The 19,076-nt window shown below is 51.7% G+C and overlaps 4 protein-coding genes across 4 annotated transcripts; 2 read left to right on the plus strand and 2 right to left on the minus strand.

Moving 5' to 3' along the window:
• Positions 1–3,032: 3,032 nt before the first annotated feature.
• PpBr36_09476 (uncharacterized protein) lies at positions 3,033–8,651 on the minus strand (the record flags this gene model as incomplete). Its single annotated transcript, XM_029896597.1, has 1 exon — positions 3,033–8,651. The coding sequence occupies one exon, from the start codon at positions 8,649–8,651 to the stop codon at positions 3,033–3,035; it is 5,619 nt and encodes a 1,872-aa protein (XP_029744546.1).
• Positions 8,652–10,493: 1,842 nt separating this feature from the next.
• Positions 10,494–11,779, minus strand: PpBr36_09477 (uncharacterized protein; the record flags this gene model as incomplete). The annotated part of the gene is made up of 2 exons (XM_029896598.1): positions 10,494–10,678; positions 10,732–11,779. Coding segments are annotated over 2 exons (1,233 nt in total), but the record flags the coding sequence as incomplete, so codon positions are not given.
• A 601-nt stretch (positions 11,780–12,380) lies between these two features.
• Positions 12,381–15,164, plus strand: PpBr36_09478 (uncharacterized protein; the record flags this gene model as incomplete). The annotated part of the gene is made up of 1 exon (XM_029896599.1): positions 12,381–15,164. One exon carries the CDS (start codon positions 12,381–12,383, stop codon positions 15,162–15,164), a length of 2,784 nt encoding a protein of 927 aa, XP_029744548.1.
• Positions 15,165–16,227: 1,063 nt separating this feature from the next.
• Positions 16,228–17,994, plus strand: PpBr36_09479 (uncharacterized protein; the record flags this gene model as incomplete). The annotated part of the gene is made up of 6 exons (XM_029896600.1): positions 16,228–16,254; positions 16,392–17,003; positions 17,125–17,283; positions 17,373–17,392; positions 17,472–17,721; positions 17,827–17,994. The coding sequence occupies 6 exons, from the start codon at positions 16,228–16,230 to the stop codon at positions 17,992–17,994; spliced, it is 1,236 nt and encodes a 411-aa protein (XP_029744549.1).
• Positions 17,995–19,076: the final 1,082 nt, after the last annotated feature.

Here is a 19,076-nt window from a genome sequence, read left to right on the forward strand (position 1 = left end):
GAGAATCGAGGACGGTTTTGTCGGCAGGATGCCTGTGACAGAATAGTTGTGTGAAATAAGTGGATGACCCTCGAGTGAATGTGCTACGGGGAGCAGGTCGCATCAATTTCAAGACCGTTTCTGCAGGACCGTCGACGCTACTTGGGGGCGGTAAGGGCTATAGGATGCAGTCTTTGTTAGCCCGATCGTCCGGTAATTGTTCCATGAGATCATGGCTGAGCTGAAAGAATCCAGCATAGATCAACACCTTCTAGGAAGAATGCCAAGCAAAGAAGCAGTGTCACGGGTGGCGGAGGACCAAGACATTTGGGGCGAGTTGTTTGGTTGGGCTGTGAAAGCAAGGAGAAGAGACAAACAGAGACACACACACCAATTCATGGGAGGAACCGCTTCTGGCAAGCTAGAGGAGGTATGATGATGGATAGAAACTTGGGATGCAGGGGGCACGTGAGGGTCCCTAAGCATATATTTTATGTCGTATAGGTTCTTAAAGAGGCATGTGGACATGAGACCAGGAAGTAGGGAGCTTTCGCGGGAGCTAAATGCGAGTTCGTGTAGTCTGGTTTGTGGACGAGGCGAAATATCCGAAGCTACCCAGGAAGGTAAGGTAGGTTACCTAAGTTTAATGGGTTGTTTAAAAGAGGGGGAGTAAGCCTAAGCCAGGCCAAGAAAGGAGGGTGATAAAATCAAATGATTGGTCTCGGTTAGGAAAAGAATAAACACCGATTTTACAGTCACGAAAAAAGAAAACAAGAAGAGACGCGTGAACGACCAGGTTTTAAAAAAAGAAGTAGGCAGGTAAGGGTAGCTACAGTCATAAATAAAAAACGAACTACCTAGCCTTGCTCGCATCTAAGTTAGTTAGCATAGCATGCCTTGCATGCTCACTTTCAGGTGCGTACCACGTACGTGTGTCGTGGGTGCCAATGCCCGCTTTCCTTGTTGGTAACTATGCCGGGCTTGTCGTGAACTTGCTTCTCGGCTCGTGGCAACAGGGGGCTGTGCTATAGTTTACTCTTGTTGGTGTGGAGGGATGATGTTTGTTTACCCGCCATATATGGATACGATCATGTACAACCAGAAAGGCAACTGGAGAGGTGCATCACAATTTTAGGAAACGACGACCCAAAGTGAAGCTTTGGGTTCGAATACAACTGGATCATCTCCAAGCAAACCGACCAGCTGTAAAGGAGAATATGGAGTATTAATTAGTGCTTGGCTTGTGGTAAAAAGTAAGGCAAGGTGGATTGCGCGAATGGGCGAGCGAAATGTTTGCTTTCGGCTTGGTTTTCCATGCATCGGGGTTTGTTGTGGAAAAAAAGCTTCCAGAAACCAAAATGCCTCACTTCAATCAATACTGTCTGTCGGTGCCTTGCTGTTGCAGCGAGGAGAGTTCCCGACCTTCCGGATTTCTCAGCTGCCCAGGAAACTAGACTGGGTACCAAGACCTTTATGACACCGCTACCGCAGTCCCCCATTCGATGAGAGGGTATCCGTTTATTGCGCGGGGTTTATCGTCGTCATTCGTTCCCCGCTAACCAGCTGGTCCAGGCTTATCGCGGTGAACGTTGGAAGGCGGGACATCCCTGTCAATCAAAACATTGTAGTGGGCTTTTTTTTTTTAACAGGTTCGGTCCAGGATGACATGAACGATGGCCGCCTTCGGAACATTTCTGGTGAAACATTCTACCCGATTACTTTTTGTTCTTTAGTTTAATTTTTTTGGTCAGATATATCTTGGACGGCCAGCTAGACTAAATGTTAAGCAATTCCCGTAAACCGGTTGAAATACACAGTACAGTATTAATTTTAATATTTGTACTATTTTGGGCAGACAACCCGAGTTGTTCAGCTGTTGTCCGCGACTCATTGTATTCCGCGCACCGTACCTGCGCTAGGCTCTGTCGACTCACTCAGAAGTTATTCGCCATTTAATTTGCTTGTACCTACCAAAAACGGAAAGGGAAAGACACAGAGTGCCTGAACGCCTGGGGCGCTTGCTACTCTGCATAGATTCGTCAACTACAGTACTCTCCATGCTAAACTCTACCTAATTACAGATAGCCTTCCACTTGCTCTACCCCGGGATTCCCCCATCGCCCCCCCTTTTTCTTTAGATTGTCGATTTTCCATTTCATATCTTGATCCAGCATACTGTCACGAGACAATGGCCGATCTCAACTTCCGTCCGCGGTATCACGTGTCGTCGCAGCTCCGAAGCAGCTGAACGGGATGCTACCCAAAAATACATCGGAATTGGATGGACAGATCAAGATTGATTTCCCGGCCCGCAGGGACCCAGTAACTGCACATGTATGTCCGTCCGTTCAAGCGCATAGAAAAGGCCATTGCTCTGTGCAGGCATGCACGCATTGTTGACGACCGGTACCTGAACATGGTCGGGGGCCTGTCGATCTCTTCAAGTCACCACTTGTGGGTACAAACAAGCATGGCCCCTGGTGCGCATCATCGGGATAACATCATCGATCCTCAGAAACACCGGGCTCGGAAGATCGGGAAAGAGCGTCACGGCACAACCAACAGAAAGGAAGCAACAGAAATAAATCACAGCCATCAGTAATCATCGACGCTGTGGGACAGCTGTATAGACTAAAAGCTGGCATTGACATCAACGTTGGGCCGTCGGGACTTTGGTGTTCTGTCCAGATCTTTCGGGCGTGCTCCACGACCTTTCATTGGCAGATTGGAGCCCAAGGTGACATCAAAGATCGGGCCGACAACGCCGTTCACGTTGGGCTGGAGGCTTGGCTTTCACCACCAACCAAGCAATGAGGAAGGAAAGCAACATTGTCGTCATTAAATTGTTCCGAAAGATCCATAAGCCCAAGTAAGGTATTCATCCCACGAACGTCAGCTCGCGATACTAAAGATAGGAAAGAGAAAGAGAAAGAAAAACACTGCATAACTAAACAGTAAAAGCATCAATTCCCCAACACCCAGAGACACTAAGTGCAAAAAAAAAAAAAGACACAAAAACAAAGAAAAAAATGAATAAATAAATAACATGCATCTCAACAAAGAGCATACCCTATCCGTCTCTCCACAAAATCACAAAAGTTACCATAGGTCGGCTCGTACACGAACCGATAATCAACCGGCAATGGCTGAGGTACCAGGCACGCGCCGGGAGCACCCTCTCTTCTTCCAAAGTTGAAGTACGCCCTCGTGTCGGTGTTTGCCCCGAGCCACAGGGCCCTCTCCACGGAGGTGGCCCAGTAGCTTATGCAAGAGATGAGGATGGCGAGGACGACGGCCCAAAAGATGAGCGAGTATACCATCGGACCATGGGGAAGCGTCGGCAATGTCGGCCAGTCCCAGTCCGGATCGCCAGGAGCCCCCGCAGCCCGGATCTTGCCCTTGGAGGACCGTTTTCTCTTCCAGAATTTCGCTCGACTCGCAAGAGGTTTCCAGCACCGAGCCGGGAGTGCCAAGATGCCCCACAAGTAGACAAGTGCGATCTTGGTGTTCTTGGGCATCATTTCCAGGAAGGCCCAGATTGCCATGAAGACGAGCGACCACTGGCCAAAGAAGCCTGAAACCTCTGGTAGAGCAATGGGACACTTGCAACCACGGCCGCAAGTATGGCAGAGCGACTCGGTCTTCTTTTGTCCCTCCAAATCCTTGAGCTTCTGTCGCAGCTCCGCGTTCTCTCTGGTGGCGTCGACCAAGTCCGACCAAAGCCTCGATGTCTCGGCCCTCAGATTCTGAATGATGGCGGCATCTCCCATCGAGCGTCTCAGGATAGCACGGTACTGGATTATGGTTTGGTTGAGCTGGTCCTGGAGGGACTTGACGGTTTGCACTTGGAGTTGAACCAGATCCCTGAAGTCCTTTTCTTTCACGTCCCACGTCGCGGCCTTGTGTGTAAGTGCTATTAGGTCTTTGAACAGCTGGTCGTTGATAGCCTTGGTTTCGTCCAATTTGGTTTGTAGCTCCTGCGCAGCGACCACGCTGGCTTGGTCATTTTGGGTTTGCTGGTCGGTGATGTCGGCCAGAGATTTCTGTAGCTCCAGGATGCGCTGAGATTGCTCGTCGCTCTGCTGCTTTTCCGCCTGGAGGGTCTTGACCTCTTCCTCCTTGGATTTCACCAGATCCTCGAGTTCCTTTTCCTTGGCTGCTCGTTTTGAAACCTCGTCTTGGAGCTCTCCAAGATCCACTTCCAGCTGCTGCACTTTGGCCAAGTTGGCCTCACAGTCTTTGGCTCGGCCTTCCTCCAGTTCCACGATCTCGCCAGCCTGTCTCGCGCTCTTTACCTCCTCCGCCAAGAGTTTTGCGCCATAATCTTTCAGTTTATCCTTCAACGCATCGAGCTCTTGCTCCGCTTGTGCGGCGGAATCTCGAGATGCTTGGAGACGTGTGTTCAGGTTTCCGACTTTTTGTTCAACCGAGGCTTGGCAGTCGTTGGCCTTTTTGAGGAGTTGCTGAAGTCTAGTTCGGATGTTTGTCATTAGGTCAAGCTTCTCGGAGCATACGGCGTCGTGCTTGTCTCGTGACTTTCGCAAGTTTTTGATTTCGTTTTCCATGTTGTAAAGCTGCAATCCCATGTCAGTCGCAATCTGTTTGGTCGTCTCGAGTTCTACTTCCAGCTCCCTGATTTGTTCGTCTCTGGTGACAACTGCTTCCTCTGCCTGGTCTTTGGCTCGCTCCAGGTCATCCAAACCACTTTCCATTGTGTCCACGAATTTGGCGAGATCGTAGTCGGGGTCCATTTGGTTTTGTTCCAGCTTGGCGATCTCATCGTGCATCTTGTCGATTTTGCCGCTCAGCTCATCAATCTCAGCCTGCTTCTCGGCCAGGTCTTTTGCATGCTTTTCCTCAGCCATGAAGAGATCGCAATCTGCCGCGTCGGCCCGTTCCTCGTGAAGGAAGCACCATCTCCTGGCAACTTGCAGTTTTCTGTCCGTCTTCTCCAGGCGTTTCCGGAGGTCATCTGTCGTCTTTGCCGCGATTTCAGCAACCTCGTCTACTTCCGCGCGATGGTTGCGAATGCTTTCGTCTTGCTGCTTCAACTGGCCCTCAAGCCCTGTAGTCTGGGACTCCAGTTCAGCGGCACGGTCATTCGACTTTGTAAGCTCGTCTTCCAGGCGCGATCTCTTTTGCTCGGCAGCTTGCAGCTTCTCCTCGAGTTCGGCAATTTTGGCCTCCAACTCTGCGACACGGTTCTTGGACTTAGCAAGGTCGTTTTCGGCCTTGGACTCTTCGTCTTTGGCTGCATTTTTGGCAGCCTCCAGTTGCTCCTCAAGATAGGAAATCTTGGATGTTAGCCTGGTGATGCGATCGTCGTGTTTTGCAAGGTCGTCTTCGGCGAGGTGTTTGCTAGCGTCTATCTGGTCCTGTAATTTCGCAATGCTGGATTCCAACTCGGCAGCGTGATTCTGGGACTTCGCGAGGTCGTCTTCGGCCTTGGACTTTTCCTCTGTGGCGGTTTCTTTGGTAGCCTCTAGCTGCCCCTGAAGATGCGCGATCTCGGATTCTAACATGGCGACGCGATTTTTGGAATTCGCAAGGTCGTCCTCCACCTTGGACTTCTCGTTTCTGGCCGTATCTTTGGTAGCCTCTAGCTGCTGCTGAAGCTGGGCAATGCTAGATTCCAGCTCTGTAACGCGAGCTGTGGCAGCGTCCAGCTGCTCCTGAAGCTGGGCAATGCTGGATTCCAATTCCGTGGCGCGAGCTGTGGCAGCGTCCAGCTGTTCCTCGAGTAGAGCAACCGTTGCTTCCATTGCAGCAGCAGCATTATTGGCCTCCTTCAGCTTTTCCTGAGCGGCCAAAGCCTCGTCGTCCTTTTCAGCGTCACTGAGTCTCAGAGCCTCTAGCTGCTCCTGAAGCTGCGTGATCTCGGACTCCATCCCATCTGCATCGCTGTTGGAAGTTTCCAACAGCTCCTCGAGTTTGGCGATCCTCTCGTCGCGCTCAGCAATCTTGAAGCTAGTTTTGGCCGCTTCATGCCTGGCGGCTGCTAGCTGGCCCTCGAGGTCTGCAATGCTGGAACCCAATTCGGCAGCTTGTTTTTTGGCATTTTCCAACTGCTCCTCGAGTGCTTGCATTGCTGCTTTCCGCGTGTCGACATCGGCCCGCAGCTCGTTGATTTCCGTTTGTTTGGCGACATTGTTCATCTGGGCCTCGGTGAGCTGCTTTTCAGTCTCGACAAGCTCTGTTCCCTTCTCCAACAGTTTCCTGGGAGCATCGCCGTTGTCCGCCTTCCACAGTTCATGCCTATCATTGGCCGAGCGAAGGTCTTGGAGCTCCTTGGTCACTCGGTCGCGTTCGTCTTTAAGACTATCAACCTCCTGAGTCAAATCGTCAAGACTTTGTGCCAGTCGGTCGCGATGGTTTTGGATGCCATTAATGTCTGCTGTTAAGGTCTTGACGTCTCCGTCTAACCTTGCGCGGTCAGCTTTGAGAACGTCATTCTCGTTGTTTGCGGCATTCAGCGCCTCTTTCATTTTGTCGTGCATCTGCTGCATAGCTTCGTAGTCCTCTTGCTGGCTTGCCATCTGTGCGTGCATACTGGTATTCCGAGAAGTCAGATCCGCTTCCAGTTTGGTAATCTTTGATATATTGGTCTGGTTTTCTTTGTTTAGCCTTTTGAACTGATCCTTCAAGGAGTGGAAGTCTCTTGACAGATTCTCATAGTTTCTTGAATTATTGGTCTTGGCAGTGGCCAATTCTTGGGTGAGTCTGGCGAGCTCCTGTGTCTTCTCTGTGCTGTCTCTGGCAGCCTCGAGGAGAGCGCAGTGAGAATCGGCCAGTTGCTTCTTGATCAGTGCGGCCTTGTCCTCTAGGCGCTCTGTCAAAAGAGATATCTTCTGGCAGGCGTCAAAGCAGTCCTTTTTGAGCGAGTCGTGTATATAATAGAGCTTTGCGTATTTGTCTTCATCTTGGGAAGATTTCGCCGCGTGTTCTTTTCGCCCCTTCTCCGCACTTGCTCGCAGCTGTTCGTTGTCCTCGGTGAGCTCCTTAACGGTATGGGCAAGGTTGTTGATCTCAGTGGCCTTTTCCTTGAGCTCCTTATATGCTTTGGCTACCTCGGCCTCCTTAGCCTCAAGCTTGGTCTTGTGGTCGCCCACCTCGGTGCTCTTGGACTCTACCTCCGCTTCGAGCTCGGTTACGCGGGCTCTGAGGGACGACAGCGTAGGACTCTGACTGGGCTCGGAGAACTGATCAGAGCCAGCCTCGTCCAAATCATCTTGAAGATTCGTATAACCCCGCGCGGATCCCGTTGCATTCGTCGAGATGCTGACCCGCCTCTCTTGGCCATATACCAAATCTAGCTCATGGTTGACCTTGGCAAGCTCTTCTTCTTTTCCCAGAAGCTCAACCTTGACTTGCTTAACCTCTTCCTCTGCATCTTTGAACTTCTGCAAGGCCTCTGCCAACTGGTCATCCAGCTTTCCAATCTGACTTTTGGCGTTTTCATATCTTTCGTCTAACAGCCAGGTGCGGTCCTCGGCTAACTTCTTGGCTTCGTCTTTGGCTTTCTCTGCTTCTGATGCGTGGAAACTGGCAGCTTCATTTGAGGCGTCGTAAATGTCGTTGTAGAATTGGGCCCTTTCCCTGCTCTCCGCTTCCGCCTTTTGCGTAGCCTCCAGACTTTTGCCAGTCTCGTCAGCATAGTCTGTCAACTCTTTGATGGTTTCTAGATCTTTCTTCGCCTGAAGTTCCAGGGCTTCGATGTGCTTCTCCTTAAGTGGCATCTCGTCCTCCAACTGATAAAGCCTGCTCTCAAGATGCGTGATCTCCTCCTCAAGCATGTGCCTTTCCTTGCGCAGTATGTCCTGAAGTTCAGTCTCACGGTCCTGGTACAACCGAATTTTGTGTTGCATTTCTTCGTCTTTCCGTCGCAGCTCTTGCATCTGATCCTCCAGATGCCTGGCCCTTCTGTTTTCGTAGGCTACCTTATCGTCGAGAGACTTCATGTTGGCATGGGCCTTCTCCAACTGCTTCTGGACTACCGGCAGCTCTTTCACTGCGGCTAGGGCCTCCTCGCGAACGGTTGATGCCGCCGTGAGCTTCTGTTCGAGTTTACCCTTGGCGGTCAAGAGCTTGTCGTGCTGGCGGAGGAAGTAAGTGGGGTCTCTTTTGGAGTTGAAGACGATGTACTCGTACTTGCCGGCCTCCCACTCCCTTCTCTCAAGTTGCTGGCTCTCCTTGACGATGGCAATCTGGCGATCCGCAAGATCTTCGGACACACCGGGAAAGTCGTCTCTTCTGAGACTCGCGGGTTCTAAAGCCGGCCCACCAGTTGTTTTGGTTGCGTACTCGGTCTGGTATTTGTACCAGTCCTGCGCCTCGACCTTCGGGTGGTGTCGAGATATCCTGCGCTCTCGCTGCGCGACCCGCTTCTCCCTGACGGCGAGCGCCTTGCGGGGCATCGCGATGCGCTCTATGTAGTAGTCAGCGGGGCCTCCCTGCAGGCCGAGCTCACGGCACTCGGCACGGGCAGCATTGTAGTCTTCCTCGGTGAAATCGGACACCGGCGAGACCAGATCCGAATCGGAGTCAGAATCCGGGTCGAAGTCGAAGCCTAGCCGCTTGGCATTGTCGCGCATAGCCATAGCCACGTCGACGACAACTATTTCGTCCGGCTCGGCGCCAGCTTGGCCCGACGGCCCTCTGCTGGATTCCGCCATATCTGGGGGAGCTTTCCTGGGTATTACTGTACTTGGGATGTTGGGTTATCCGGGTTGATGGGTAACTCCCATATGTCGCAAGGCTGATATCTGGTTCAACAGACGATGATAGGTATGATCTAAGGGGTAAGAAGAAAAAGGAAAGTAAAGAGAAAACATCTCCTAGCTCCAGGAAAGTGGGAGGAGGCGCGACGCAACATTTTTGCCATTTTCTCATGTATATGTATGTAATCTTGCAGCAACCGCTCGATCTCCAAGTCGACAAAGGCATTTTTTTTTCTTTTCCCTTTCGGGTATCTCTGTCTGTGGCGTGGCAGACAGGCCGAAAACGTGCCTTGGATACAGAGTGGCAGTCACTCATCGTGGGATGCCCCCTCTTTGATCACAAAATAGTCGCGGGTAGACAATGGACATAACCCGGGAACGGAGAGGTAGAGGTCACGTTTTTCGCCTTGATATGAGTGCCCTGTGGAATGCAGAAGGTATTGCTGCAAACTCTCGAGCGATAACCTCGAAAGGATTTGAAATCAGGTGAAGACATTTTATTCGGTGTGAAGTACAATTATTTGTCGCCGAAGGAACACTTGAACGCTCAATTATAGGTAGGCATAAGTCAAGGTAAGAACCCACAGGCACTTCTGGTATGCGTATGATTTCCGATACTTCGACAGCACTTTCTGTTGCTCCAACGCACACGATGTCTGACTCTTCGGAGTAAACTCTAATGATTTGTTCCGTGCTGGCAGAGTCGATTCAGAGATTCGAGTAGAGACTGAGAAAACTGGGTTAGTGCGGTGTTGTATGTATCCCGAAAGCAGTTGGTGAGACAAAACACAAATGGTAATACAAAGGAGACAAGAATTCGCGCTAGCTTACCAGCAATTTACATATTTTGAGGACTGGAATGCGTCGCCCGCCCGACAAACAAAGGGTGCGGCCCGGTCGGGCCTTTGTCCCAGCTGCCAGTTTGCCAAGCCCTGGGGCTTACCCAAGGAGGTGCGCCGCAATCATACCGCTCTCAGTGTTCTCTCTTTGTGACTTATTGCCAGCAGAGGAGTTTCGGACCAGTCTTTGGCTGGAGCAATTGAAGTCATCAGAGTTGCAGTTTGCAAGCCATTCTAATGTCGCCGAAAAGACCGCTACAGGCAATCAGACCTCGAAGAACAAAGAACATTTCTTTTGCCCCATGATGCTCTCATGACCCATCTTGATGCGTGATGGGGTTTTGACAAACATGCTCGAGTCGCATGCAATAAGCATATTGACAAAGAATACACTGAGATGGTTAGACGATTGGCTGGTACATTGATTGGTTCGACGATTGGGGATAGACTTCAAAGTTGAGCGCGGAACAAAATCCCGCTTGCATCTTCACGTGGCAACTACAATGCCCATGTCTGTTTGGCAGACCCGACGAGATGTGAGTTTTCAGCAACTTTCATGGCCCCCAACTTTATGGTAAGAGGTGCCTCCTAGAGTCCTTTATTTGTCAAGGTTTTGGGTTGATAACCTTGGTTTCAATCGACCTGAGCATGGCCATAATGGCCACCGCAGTGACTGTCTTGCCAAAACAATTCGAGTTGCCATGGCTGAAAACGGATCTCACTGAGCACTGCGCGGCGATCCATAACAAACAGACCCCTCATAGCAGTGCTGCGATGCAGGCGCAATAACATGGGAGTTTGCTGAAGGAAAGCCCTGAGTGCTGTTCCCAGTTAGCTGTCTGCCGGTTTAACTCGGACTTGACTAGTGGAAGCCAATTAAACCTTGTCTTGCAAAAGGGGTATCAAAAATATGTTATAGAAGATTTAATGCAATTGGCGAATGTATCCACCATTCTTTTCAGTTGTACCAGCCTCGTGCGCCAGGTCGTTGTACTGGCTCATCCCTGTGAGGGATCATGCTCTTTGTAATACTAAAGGCTTTGACGACGTCTTTCCAGGATGCCTCATCCAGAGAGATGACGGCCTGGTGGCGTGTGGCTTTGCCTTTTTCCACGGCTTCCGCGTCATCCTGGTCAATCGTTGCTGGAAGAGGTGTTAGTGTCACTCTCGAAGTTCGCCCAGGCAATTCAACGTACCAATGGATGGGAGCCCATCGTCGTCAAACTCCAGAGCTATTTTCCCATCGCGGATGAGGAAGCTAATGTAAAACAGGTTCTCGACTGTCTGCGAGAACGAGTGCGGGTTCACGGCGAACCGGAGCAGATCGATACCGCCCGTATCGCGGACGCCAAAGCGCGAGTAGTATGGTCGCAGCGCATCGGGGTCTTCCCGTAATTCTAACGGCAGCTCTCTGTTCACCGCCTGCTCAACCGCCTCTTGTGCGGACGCCTGTTCTTCTTCCAGCTGCCGTAGAATCCTGCCGCACATAGCTGACAGGTCATTCTTCTCGGCGCCGCGCATAGCGTCAGGGTCCAGCACTTCGGGTCTAACCTCCTGCAGGTTTGCAACTCGTAGAGGCGCAGTCCTCTTGCCGACCTTTCTGACCTTGCGCTCAACCGACAGGGGGCCGAGGAGGTGATTCGGGACGGCCGGACGGTGAATGTGTGGTATCGCAGCGTACTTGCCAAAGTGCGCCCAGTCGAGCATGTCACCGCTGTCACCCACTTCGTCGTCGTCGTCCTCTGCGATAGTCGCGGGCGCAGCCCTGCCCCTACCCCTTCCTCGGCGCTGATGCTGGGTGTATGACAGCTCGGCATGGTCATCATTCGCAATTCCCCGGCCGTGCTTCATGTAAGTTATGCACTTGGACACGAACTCGTCGACATCGATACCGTTGACGGCGCTGCCGGCGGTGACTTTGACGGATCGACGATATGCAAGCTCTGAAATGCGCACCAGGAACCGTGAGTCAATCTGGGCCTCCGAAGTCTGTTTGGTCATGCGAATCCAGTCATCTGACTTTTTGAGCTTGTCGACAAACACCTTGCCGTCTGGGGCGAGAAGCTCGTCTTGTTCTTCGGTCGTTTGCTTTTCGAGCTCGCGCATCCCACGCTGGATCTGCCGTCGCTCGTCTATCGATTGGTCTGGGTCGAAATGCTCCAGATCTGCCATGTTGGCGGTTTCCAGGAAGGCCTGGCCGGGTGGCTGGAGTGTGTTAGGTTGTTCCAAGCGGTAAATTAAATCCTATATGCTAATAAACGGCGTTGTGGTGTGCTTGATTGGTTTTTCTCGATGCGGCCGGCTTCTACGAGGCGGTACAACCTTTTGCAGCTTCTTCCGATTTTTGGAGATAGAAAAGCGCAATCTCTAGAAAGTGCCTGAGTTATTTGTCATTCTAACAGTTTTTATTAGCTGGTTGTCTAAAGGTCCAATCGGGAAATGTAATTGATTCGAGGTGATGGTGGTATAATGCAGAGTGGAAAAGGTCGCGTTGAAAACGCGCCCAACACTACACTTTCGTGTCAACGAACCCCACCAGTACTCCTCACTTGAGTGGGATCACAGGCTCACAGTGCGTTACATAGTATGAAGAGCCAAGGCCTGGGGTAGCAATGCAGCTCGCCCACCCCCACTGGGTGGGGCTCAGTCAAACGGGTAGCTGCTGGAGCTCAAGCTTGACGTCCATGACGCTAACTCAGCTTAGACCTCTCCCGTGACCGCACCGCAACGTGATGCACGGCTGACTGACTGGCTGATTGTAGCCAGCCCATCAATAGTGACTATTTAATTATATGTCATGGCTCGATAGTATCGAGAGTCCCATTTACAATCAAAATCTGGCGCAATGAGAGAAACGGAGCCATTCTCGTTTGGGAGCTCCGACGCGCTCGACTTCCCCATCAGCGTGCGCATCATCAACCTCGAGGGCGACGAGATCCCGTACCAATTCTCGACGCTGTTGCAGCGTCCTGAACTGCGCCATGTCGGCTCCAACATGAGCCCAAACTCGGACCTCTACGTAACGGTTCAAGTCTGGGCTGGGTCCAAGCCGTTGACGGTACCGGTGCAGACGGCATACAAGGCCTTCAAAACCGAGCGCCGCTGGAACGAATGGCTGACTCTGCCCATAAAATACTGCAACGTCCCTCTGAACGCGCACCTCGCCATTACTATATGGGATCTTTCCCCGCAGCCAGGAGAGGGAGAGAAGGAGCACGCCCAGGGTCACGCGGTACCGTTTGGTGGTACGACGTTGCCGCTGTTTGATGGTGATAATCAGGCACAGAAGGGGAGGCAAAAGTGTCATGTGCACAGACACAAGCTCGCCGACGGGTGCGATGACACCAAAACCCCGGCGATTTTACCCAAGAGGAGGAACGACTCTAGACGCAGTGACGCTGTTGTCGTCGATGAGGATGCCGAGGAGTTGGAGCGGATGGAGAAGCTGTTCAAGAAGCACGAGATGGGCGAGATACCACGCGTAGAGTGGCTTGACCAGCTGGTATTTCGCGGCTTTGAGAAACGCGGGATCCAGACGGCCAGGTCCTCTCTCAAAACACTACAACGGCAGAGAGCCCTTCAAAAAGCTAACGGTGACGGTTCCGGGCCGGCACAGGAAGAGGAAAGGGCGTCTTTGTTCAAGCTAAACATTGAACTGCCTCGGTTTGACTTTCCCGTAGTCTTTGCCGACCATGGATATCCACCACCTCCCATTTCTTCCCTCCAGCACATGTCGGCATCGCAATCTAGCGTCGCGCTCAAGCCTCCTCCAGAAGTTCTCTACGGTCCTGGTATCAACAGTCCTGGCGAACCTGCCGGTCTTGGCACGAGGCTTGTGCGTGTATATGATCCCGAAGTGGGCGCCAAAGACAACCCGGCAGAGAGTAAACATCGCAGGCTGGTCCGTGGTCAACACCGCCATGGCGTGATGGATAAGGACCTCAAGCCGAACCCCAAGACACGGGATGAGCTGAACAATATACTGTCATACTCGCCTACACACCAACTGACACCTGACGAGCGTGACCTTGTATGGAAGTTCCGTTATCACCTTAGCCGCGACAAGCGGGCTTTGACCAAATTTGTCAAATCGGTGAGCTGGCAAGACCAGAGCGAAGCCCGACAGGCGGTGCAAGTGTTGGCCAAGTGGACCGAGATTGATGTCGATGATGCTCTTGAACTGCTTGGGCCGACCTTCGAGTACCCTGCAGTAAGGGCATATGCAGTCAATCGGCTTCGTAAAGCTGATGACGGGGAGTTACTGCTTTACCTTCTACAGCTAGTTCAGGCCTTGAAGTTTGAGCATATTCCCACCATCGATCGTGGGCACCGAGAGGCAGCCGAGGCAGGTGGGGTGGCAGCGGCTCAGGACTCATCTCTTGCCCGCTTTTTAATCGCGAGAGCCAGTCAGAATTTTATGCTGGGCAATTACTTCTACTGGTATCTCATGGTGGAATGTGACGACCTGAGCCAGGATCAGTTACCGGAGTACAGGACCATCTACCGCAAGGTGGCGTACGACTTTATGACGGAACTGGTTGCTCGTCCTGGCGGCGCGGATACTCGCAAGACCCTGCTCAGACAGGCGGAATGGATAGCCATCTTGTCCAAGATCTCGGCAGAGATCAAGGAGGCAAACGAGTCAATCGCGCGGAGGACAGACAGGGTCAAGCACCTTCTCGCCGATCCCAAGAATGAGCTGACCACCATAAACCCACCGCTGCCATTGCCTCTTGATCCATCCCAGAAAATCGTCGGTGTCGTTCCCGATGAGAGCACAGTGTTCAAATCTTCACTACACCCTATCAAAGTCACCTTCAAGACGGATACTGGACAAAAATACCCAATACTCTTCAAGACGGGTGATGATCTACGCCAAGACCAACTCGTCGTGCAAATTATCACACTGATGGACCAGCTGTTGCAAAAGGAGAATCTGGATCTGAAGCTATCTCCCTATAAGATCCTGGCGACAAGCACAAGCGCGGGTCTCACGCAGTTCGTGGCATCCCAGAGCTTCCAGACCATCGCGAACCGGTTCAGCCGGTCCAACGTTCCCGCGGCACTCGCGTACCTGAGGCATCACAACCCAGACGACACGGCGCCGCTAGGGGTGCGCAAGGAGGCTCACGACATTTTTGTCCGGTCATGCGCGGGCTACTGTGTCATCACGTACATCCTGGGAGTCGGCGACCGACACTTGGACAACCTCTTGCTTGCACCGGACGGACACTTTTTCCACGCCGATTTTGGCTTCATCCTCGGGCGGGACCCGAAGCCATTCGCGCCGGCCATGAAGTTGTCGCGTGAGATGGTGGACGCAATGGGTGGAGCAGGCTCCGACGGCTACCGGACCTTTAAGCAGTATTGTTTCCTGGCATTCTCGGCGCTGCGCAAGTCAAGCAATCTGATCCTGAACCTCTTCAGCCTCATGGTAGACGCAAACATACCCGATATCAAGCTCGAGCCGGACAAGGCCGTCATCAAGGTCAAAGACCGCTTCCACCTCGACATGAACGAGGAAGAGGCGCTAAGGCTGTTCGAGCGCATCATCGACGACAATCTGAATGCGTTTGTGCCAATTGTCATTGACAGGCTGCATGAGTTTGTGCAGGCGTTTAGGGCATGAATCTTTGTTTTGCTGCTTTTTTTTTCTTTTTTAGGAATACAAAGCCCCTGGAAGTGGATGGGAGCTGAGCATATGTTTTCTTGAGAATCAATTAATCTGTTTCTATTGAGATGGAAGCAGTGGCGATTGCACAGTTTTGTTTGCGCTCATATGGATGGGATATTTACTCTTTGGGTGATGTGAAATCTGCTCAAAAGTGTGTGTTGTTTGACGACAGGGTGACTATTTACGATAACCAGATTCCGAGGTCCTTAAACGAATAGATTAACTATATTTATGAGTAGGTTGTCGCCATATGGAAAACCGATCATTCAAGTATTGGATCACTTTTGTGCCAGGTCAAAGCAGAAACATACCTCCCGTGAAACGATGCGTACATACAATTAATGTTTAAGCCAAACTGATGCCTAGCAAGCCGGATTTCGGAGGTGCTAACAAGCCCTCAACTCCGCCGCCAAGAGAAGAAGGAGTACGGCATTTCACATCCGTAACATTTCCATTGACAATGCATGGCCGTTGTCGCCGCCGTCCGGGGGTGGAGGGAGTAAATTTCTCGTTCGGACTTATAACCTGTTGAACCTCAAGCATCCCGTGACTATCGAGATACTTGAGGTAGGAAGAAGATGAACAACACGACTTGCATCAGCTTCTTTTTTTGTCTTTTTTTAATCCCTGAACTACCTCCGTTTTATTACAGGCCGAAAAAAATGCACCATGGTTATTACGGCAATATGATAAATTATGCTTTGTCGGTACGGGGTCGCAGCTAGAAGCGCGCTGCCTAGTCGGACAGCTATGTGCCCGAAACCCCGGAGAGACCGCAGATACTATTCGCCGAAGGCAGCTCGCTTGGTGGGAGGGGTAGACCTCTGCATACACGGTTGATATGCAGTATCGATTCGCTGCCTTGTGTTATTTTCGTCATATAAAGCCAAGATGGCACTCAATCGACATTCAGACTAAACTTCTTCTGTGCTTGGTTTCTTAATTGGATTCTACTGTGTTTTTCTGTTGTGACTTTACTATTTTGAATTATTGGTGAATCTCTGGTCCGAAATCAAATATGGCGGACGAAATCAGGCCCTTCAAGGTGAGTTGAAGCTCCGATGAACAATCCAGCCGCCGAACTGTATGACGGAATATCTAGAGACAGACAGATACGCAAATAGTTCTAGAAGTAGGCGACTTGAGTAGTTCCCAGCAGCTAAAACCAGCCAAACCCGCTAGATAAACATCTCCGACGAGGAGCTGGGCAACCTCAACAAGAAACTCGCCCTGGCCCGCATCCCCGACAACGTAGCCGATGCGGAATGGGGCGAGGAAAACGGCGTCACGGTGGACTTTATCCGCCGGACCGTCGAGCATTGGCGCAGCGGATACTCGTGGCGGGAACAAGAGGCCAAGCTCAACGAGATGCCCCAGTTCAAGACCACCATCACGCTTCCCTCCACCAACAAAGCCGGGCAGAGCTTTGACCCGATCGAGGTGCACTTTGCGCACGTCAAGGCCACCCAAAAGCCCGCCGGCGGCGGTGACGCCATCCCGCTGCTCTTCATCCACGGCTGGCCGGGCCACTTTGCCGAGGTGCAAAAGGCGCTGCCGGCGCTGACGGCCGCCGGCTTCGACGTCGTGTCCCCGAGCCTGATGGGCTACGGTTGGAGCAGCCTGCCGAGGCAGGCCGGGCTCAACTACTTCCTCCAAGGCGACGTCTTTCACCGCCTGATGCTGCGGCTGGGTTATGACCGCTACGTGCTGCAGGGAGGGGACTGGGGTGCCATCGTGGCTAGGGCTCTCTCGATGCAACATCCCGAGCATGTTGTGGCTCTGCACCTGAACATGGTCTGTCTTTGAATCCTTTGGTTTATTTTTTGTCTTTATCGGTCTCGTTGCCGGAGAATCTGTACGCAAGACTAACTGACTGGCTGCGAGGGTTGAACATCACCGACAAACCCAATAATAGCCCTTGACTAGAGATCATCCTGAGCTGAAGCCTGGCGATTTGGAAAAGTTCACCGAGGTCGAGCAAGCAATGATCAAACGTCGCGAGTCCTTCATGAAGTATCAGTCGGCATACGTCCAAGTGCAATCTACTAAACCGCGCACCATTGGATTTGCTCTGGTAATATAGGCGCGGTCTTTTTACTTTGGTTCAGGCATTTCCATCATTCACATTATGCTGACAGCTCTTTTTGGTTTTACTCTTGACAGCACGACTCTCCTATAGGCATGTGAGTAAAAATATCTTCCCCCGGCGAGCAAAACGCCTTTCCATCTATACTGAAGAGGAAACTAAGCGGATATACGCAGGCTCTCCTGGATGGCCGACAAGATGAACGTATGGTCGGATCTTGAAAAGCTTCCCGGCGGTGGTTACACGGCCGACGAGTACATCACCTGGACGCTGCTGCACTACTTCCCCGGCCCGACGACCGCCATGCAGATGTACCGCGCAAACTTTAGCGAGCAGATGCAGACCACCATGACCGAGCCCCTGACCAAGATGTTCGCCGCGAACCGGGTTGATATCCCTGTCGGCGTGTCCCAGTTCCCAAAAGAGGTATATCAAGTCTTTCTTTTTTCTTTTTCCCGCCCTGATTGCAATTATAATCGTAACCTACAAGTAGAGAACAAGCTGACCGTTTGTGAACGACCGTGACTTTAGATTGGCGCATCGCCAAAGGCCTGGTTCGAGCAGGAAAACAATCTCGTATTCTGGCGCTCACACGCAAAGGGTGGACACTTTGCGGCGTACGAGCAGCCCAAGGAGTATGCGGAGGATGTTATTGAGTTCCTTACTGGGCAATGGAAATCATTGCACCAAAAGCTCTGATTGGGTACCTGCGTGGGTTTTTCTTCGCCACTGGGTTTTTGGTTGCTCTCGAGTCCCAGTCCAAGACGAGCAGCATCGGACTCAAAACTGACACATGTCAAGTGCAGACGTACTAGTATGTGTGTGTGTGTGTGGCTTTAGTACAACCTAAGCCTCTTTTGTTACGCAATTATTCTTTTGCTTTTGCACCCGCACAATTATCAGCCCCGCAGGGCTAGCAATGGCTCTAATTCTATTTTTGAGGATTGTCTTTGGCTGGCTGCATATCGTCATGAGGTACGGCCAGTGGTGCCCGACTAGGCGAAAGCTTGACGATTAGTGAACCCCCATGGCTGAGACTGCAGGCGTTGGGTTTCTCAGTAGACGTGCAAAATAGCCTAAAAAAACGTATGCCATCAAAGAGGTCGGGTAAAGTTGCAAGACATGGTGTTAAGTTCTGGAGTGGTTGGTTCACTTGCGCCACTGCCGTTGAGCTTTTGGGTTTTCGTCTTCGCAGAAACAAAAAGAAGTGAGAGAATGCTCAGTACCGAGTACCCCGACGACACGCCAGACAGTTTTACCAAGGAAAGCACAATCTTTTGACTCGGGCTTGGCAGGATGAACGCGGCAAACGCAGGCTTGTACGTCAACCTCGAATTCACAGCCACACCTGGACCATGCCACGTCATAACAAGTTCCGCAGCCTGGCAAGGAGAATAGAATATAGAGATAGACAAAAAAATAAACATATCGCCACAGTTTTAGTACGGGGATCGTAGTCATTTAATACCTGCCACGTATAACAAAACAGCCCCAAAAATGCACAGCCTCATCCGGCCTGGCTAGGAAAGGACTCTCACGCTGCCGATCGTCTACCCCACTCCGAGTTAGATACGGGCCCCGAGGTTGGACGCCGAGAGATGGACTACCTAGTATTAACGAACGCGGCATTTAGATGCGATGAGCTACTTTGGGAGGGCGAAAATCATGGCCCCGCGTCTTGCGTTTGCATAATATGCGCTTAAACGGCGCTTCCGGGACAGTGCGGGTTGTTGGTCGCTGCCAAGTCGGGCTTGCAAGAATGGGCAATCAAGCTGGATGAA

The sequence above is a fragment of the Pyricularia pennisetigena genome (assembly GCF_004337985.1).
Source record: "Pyricularia pennisetigena strain Br36 chromosome 7 map unlocalized Pyricularia_pennisetigena_Br36_Scf_8, whole genome shotgun sequence".
NCBI classification, from domain to species: domain Eukaryota; kingdom Fungi; phylum Ascomycota; class Sordariomycetes; order Magnaporthales; family Pyriculariaceae; genus Pyricularia; species Pyricularia pennisetigena.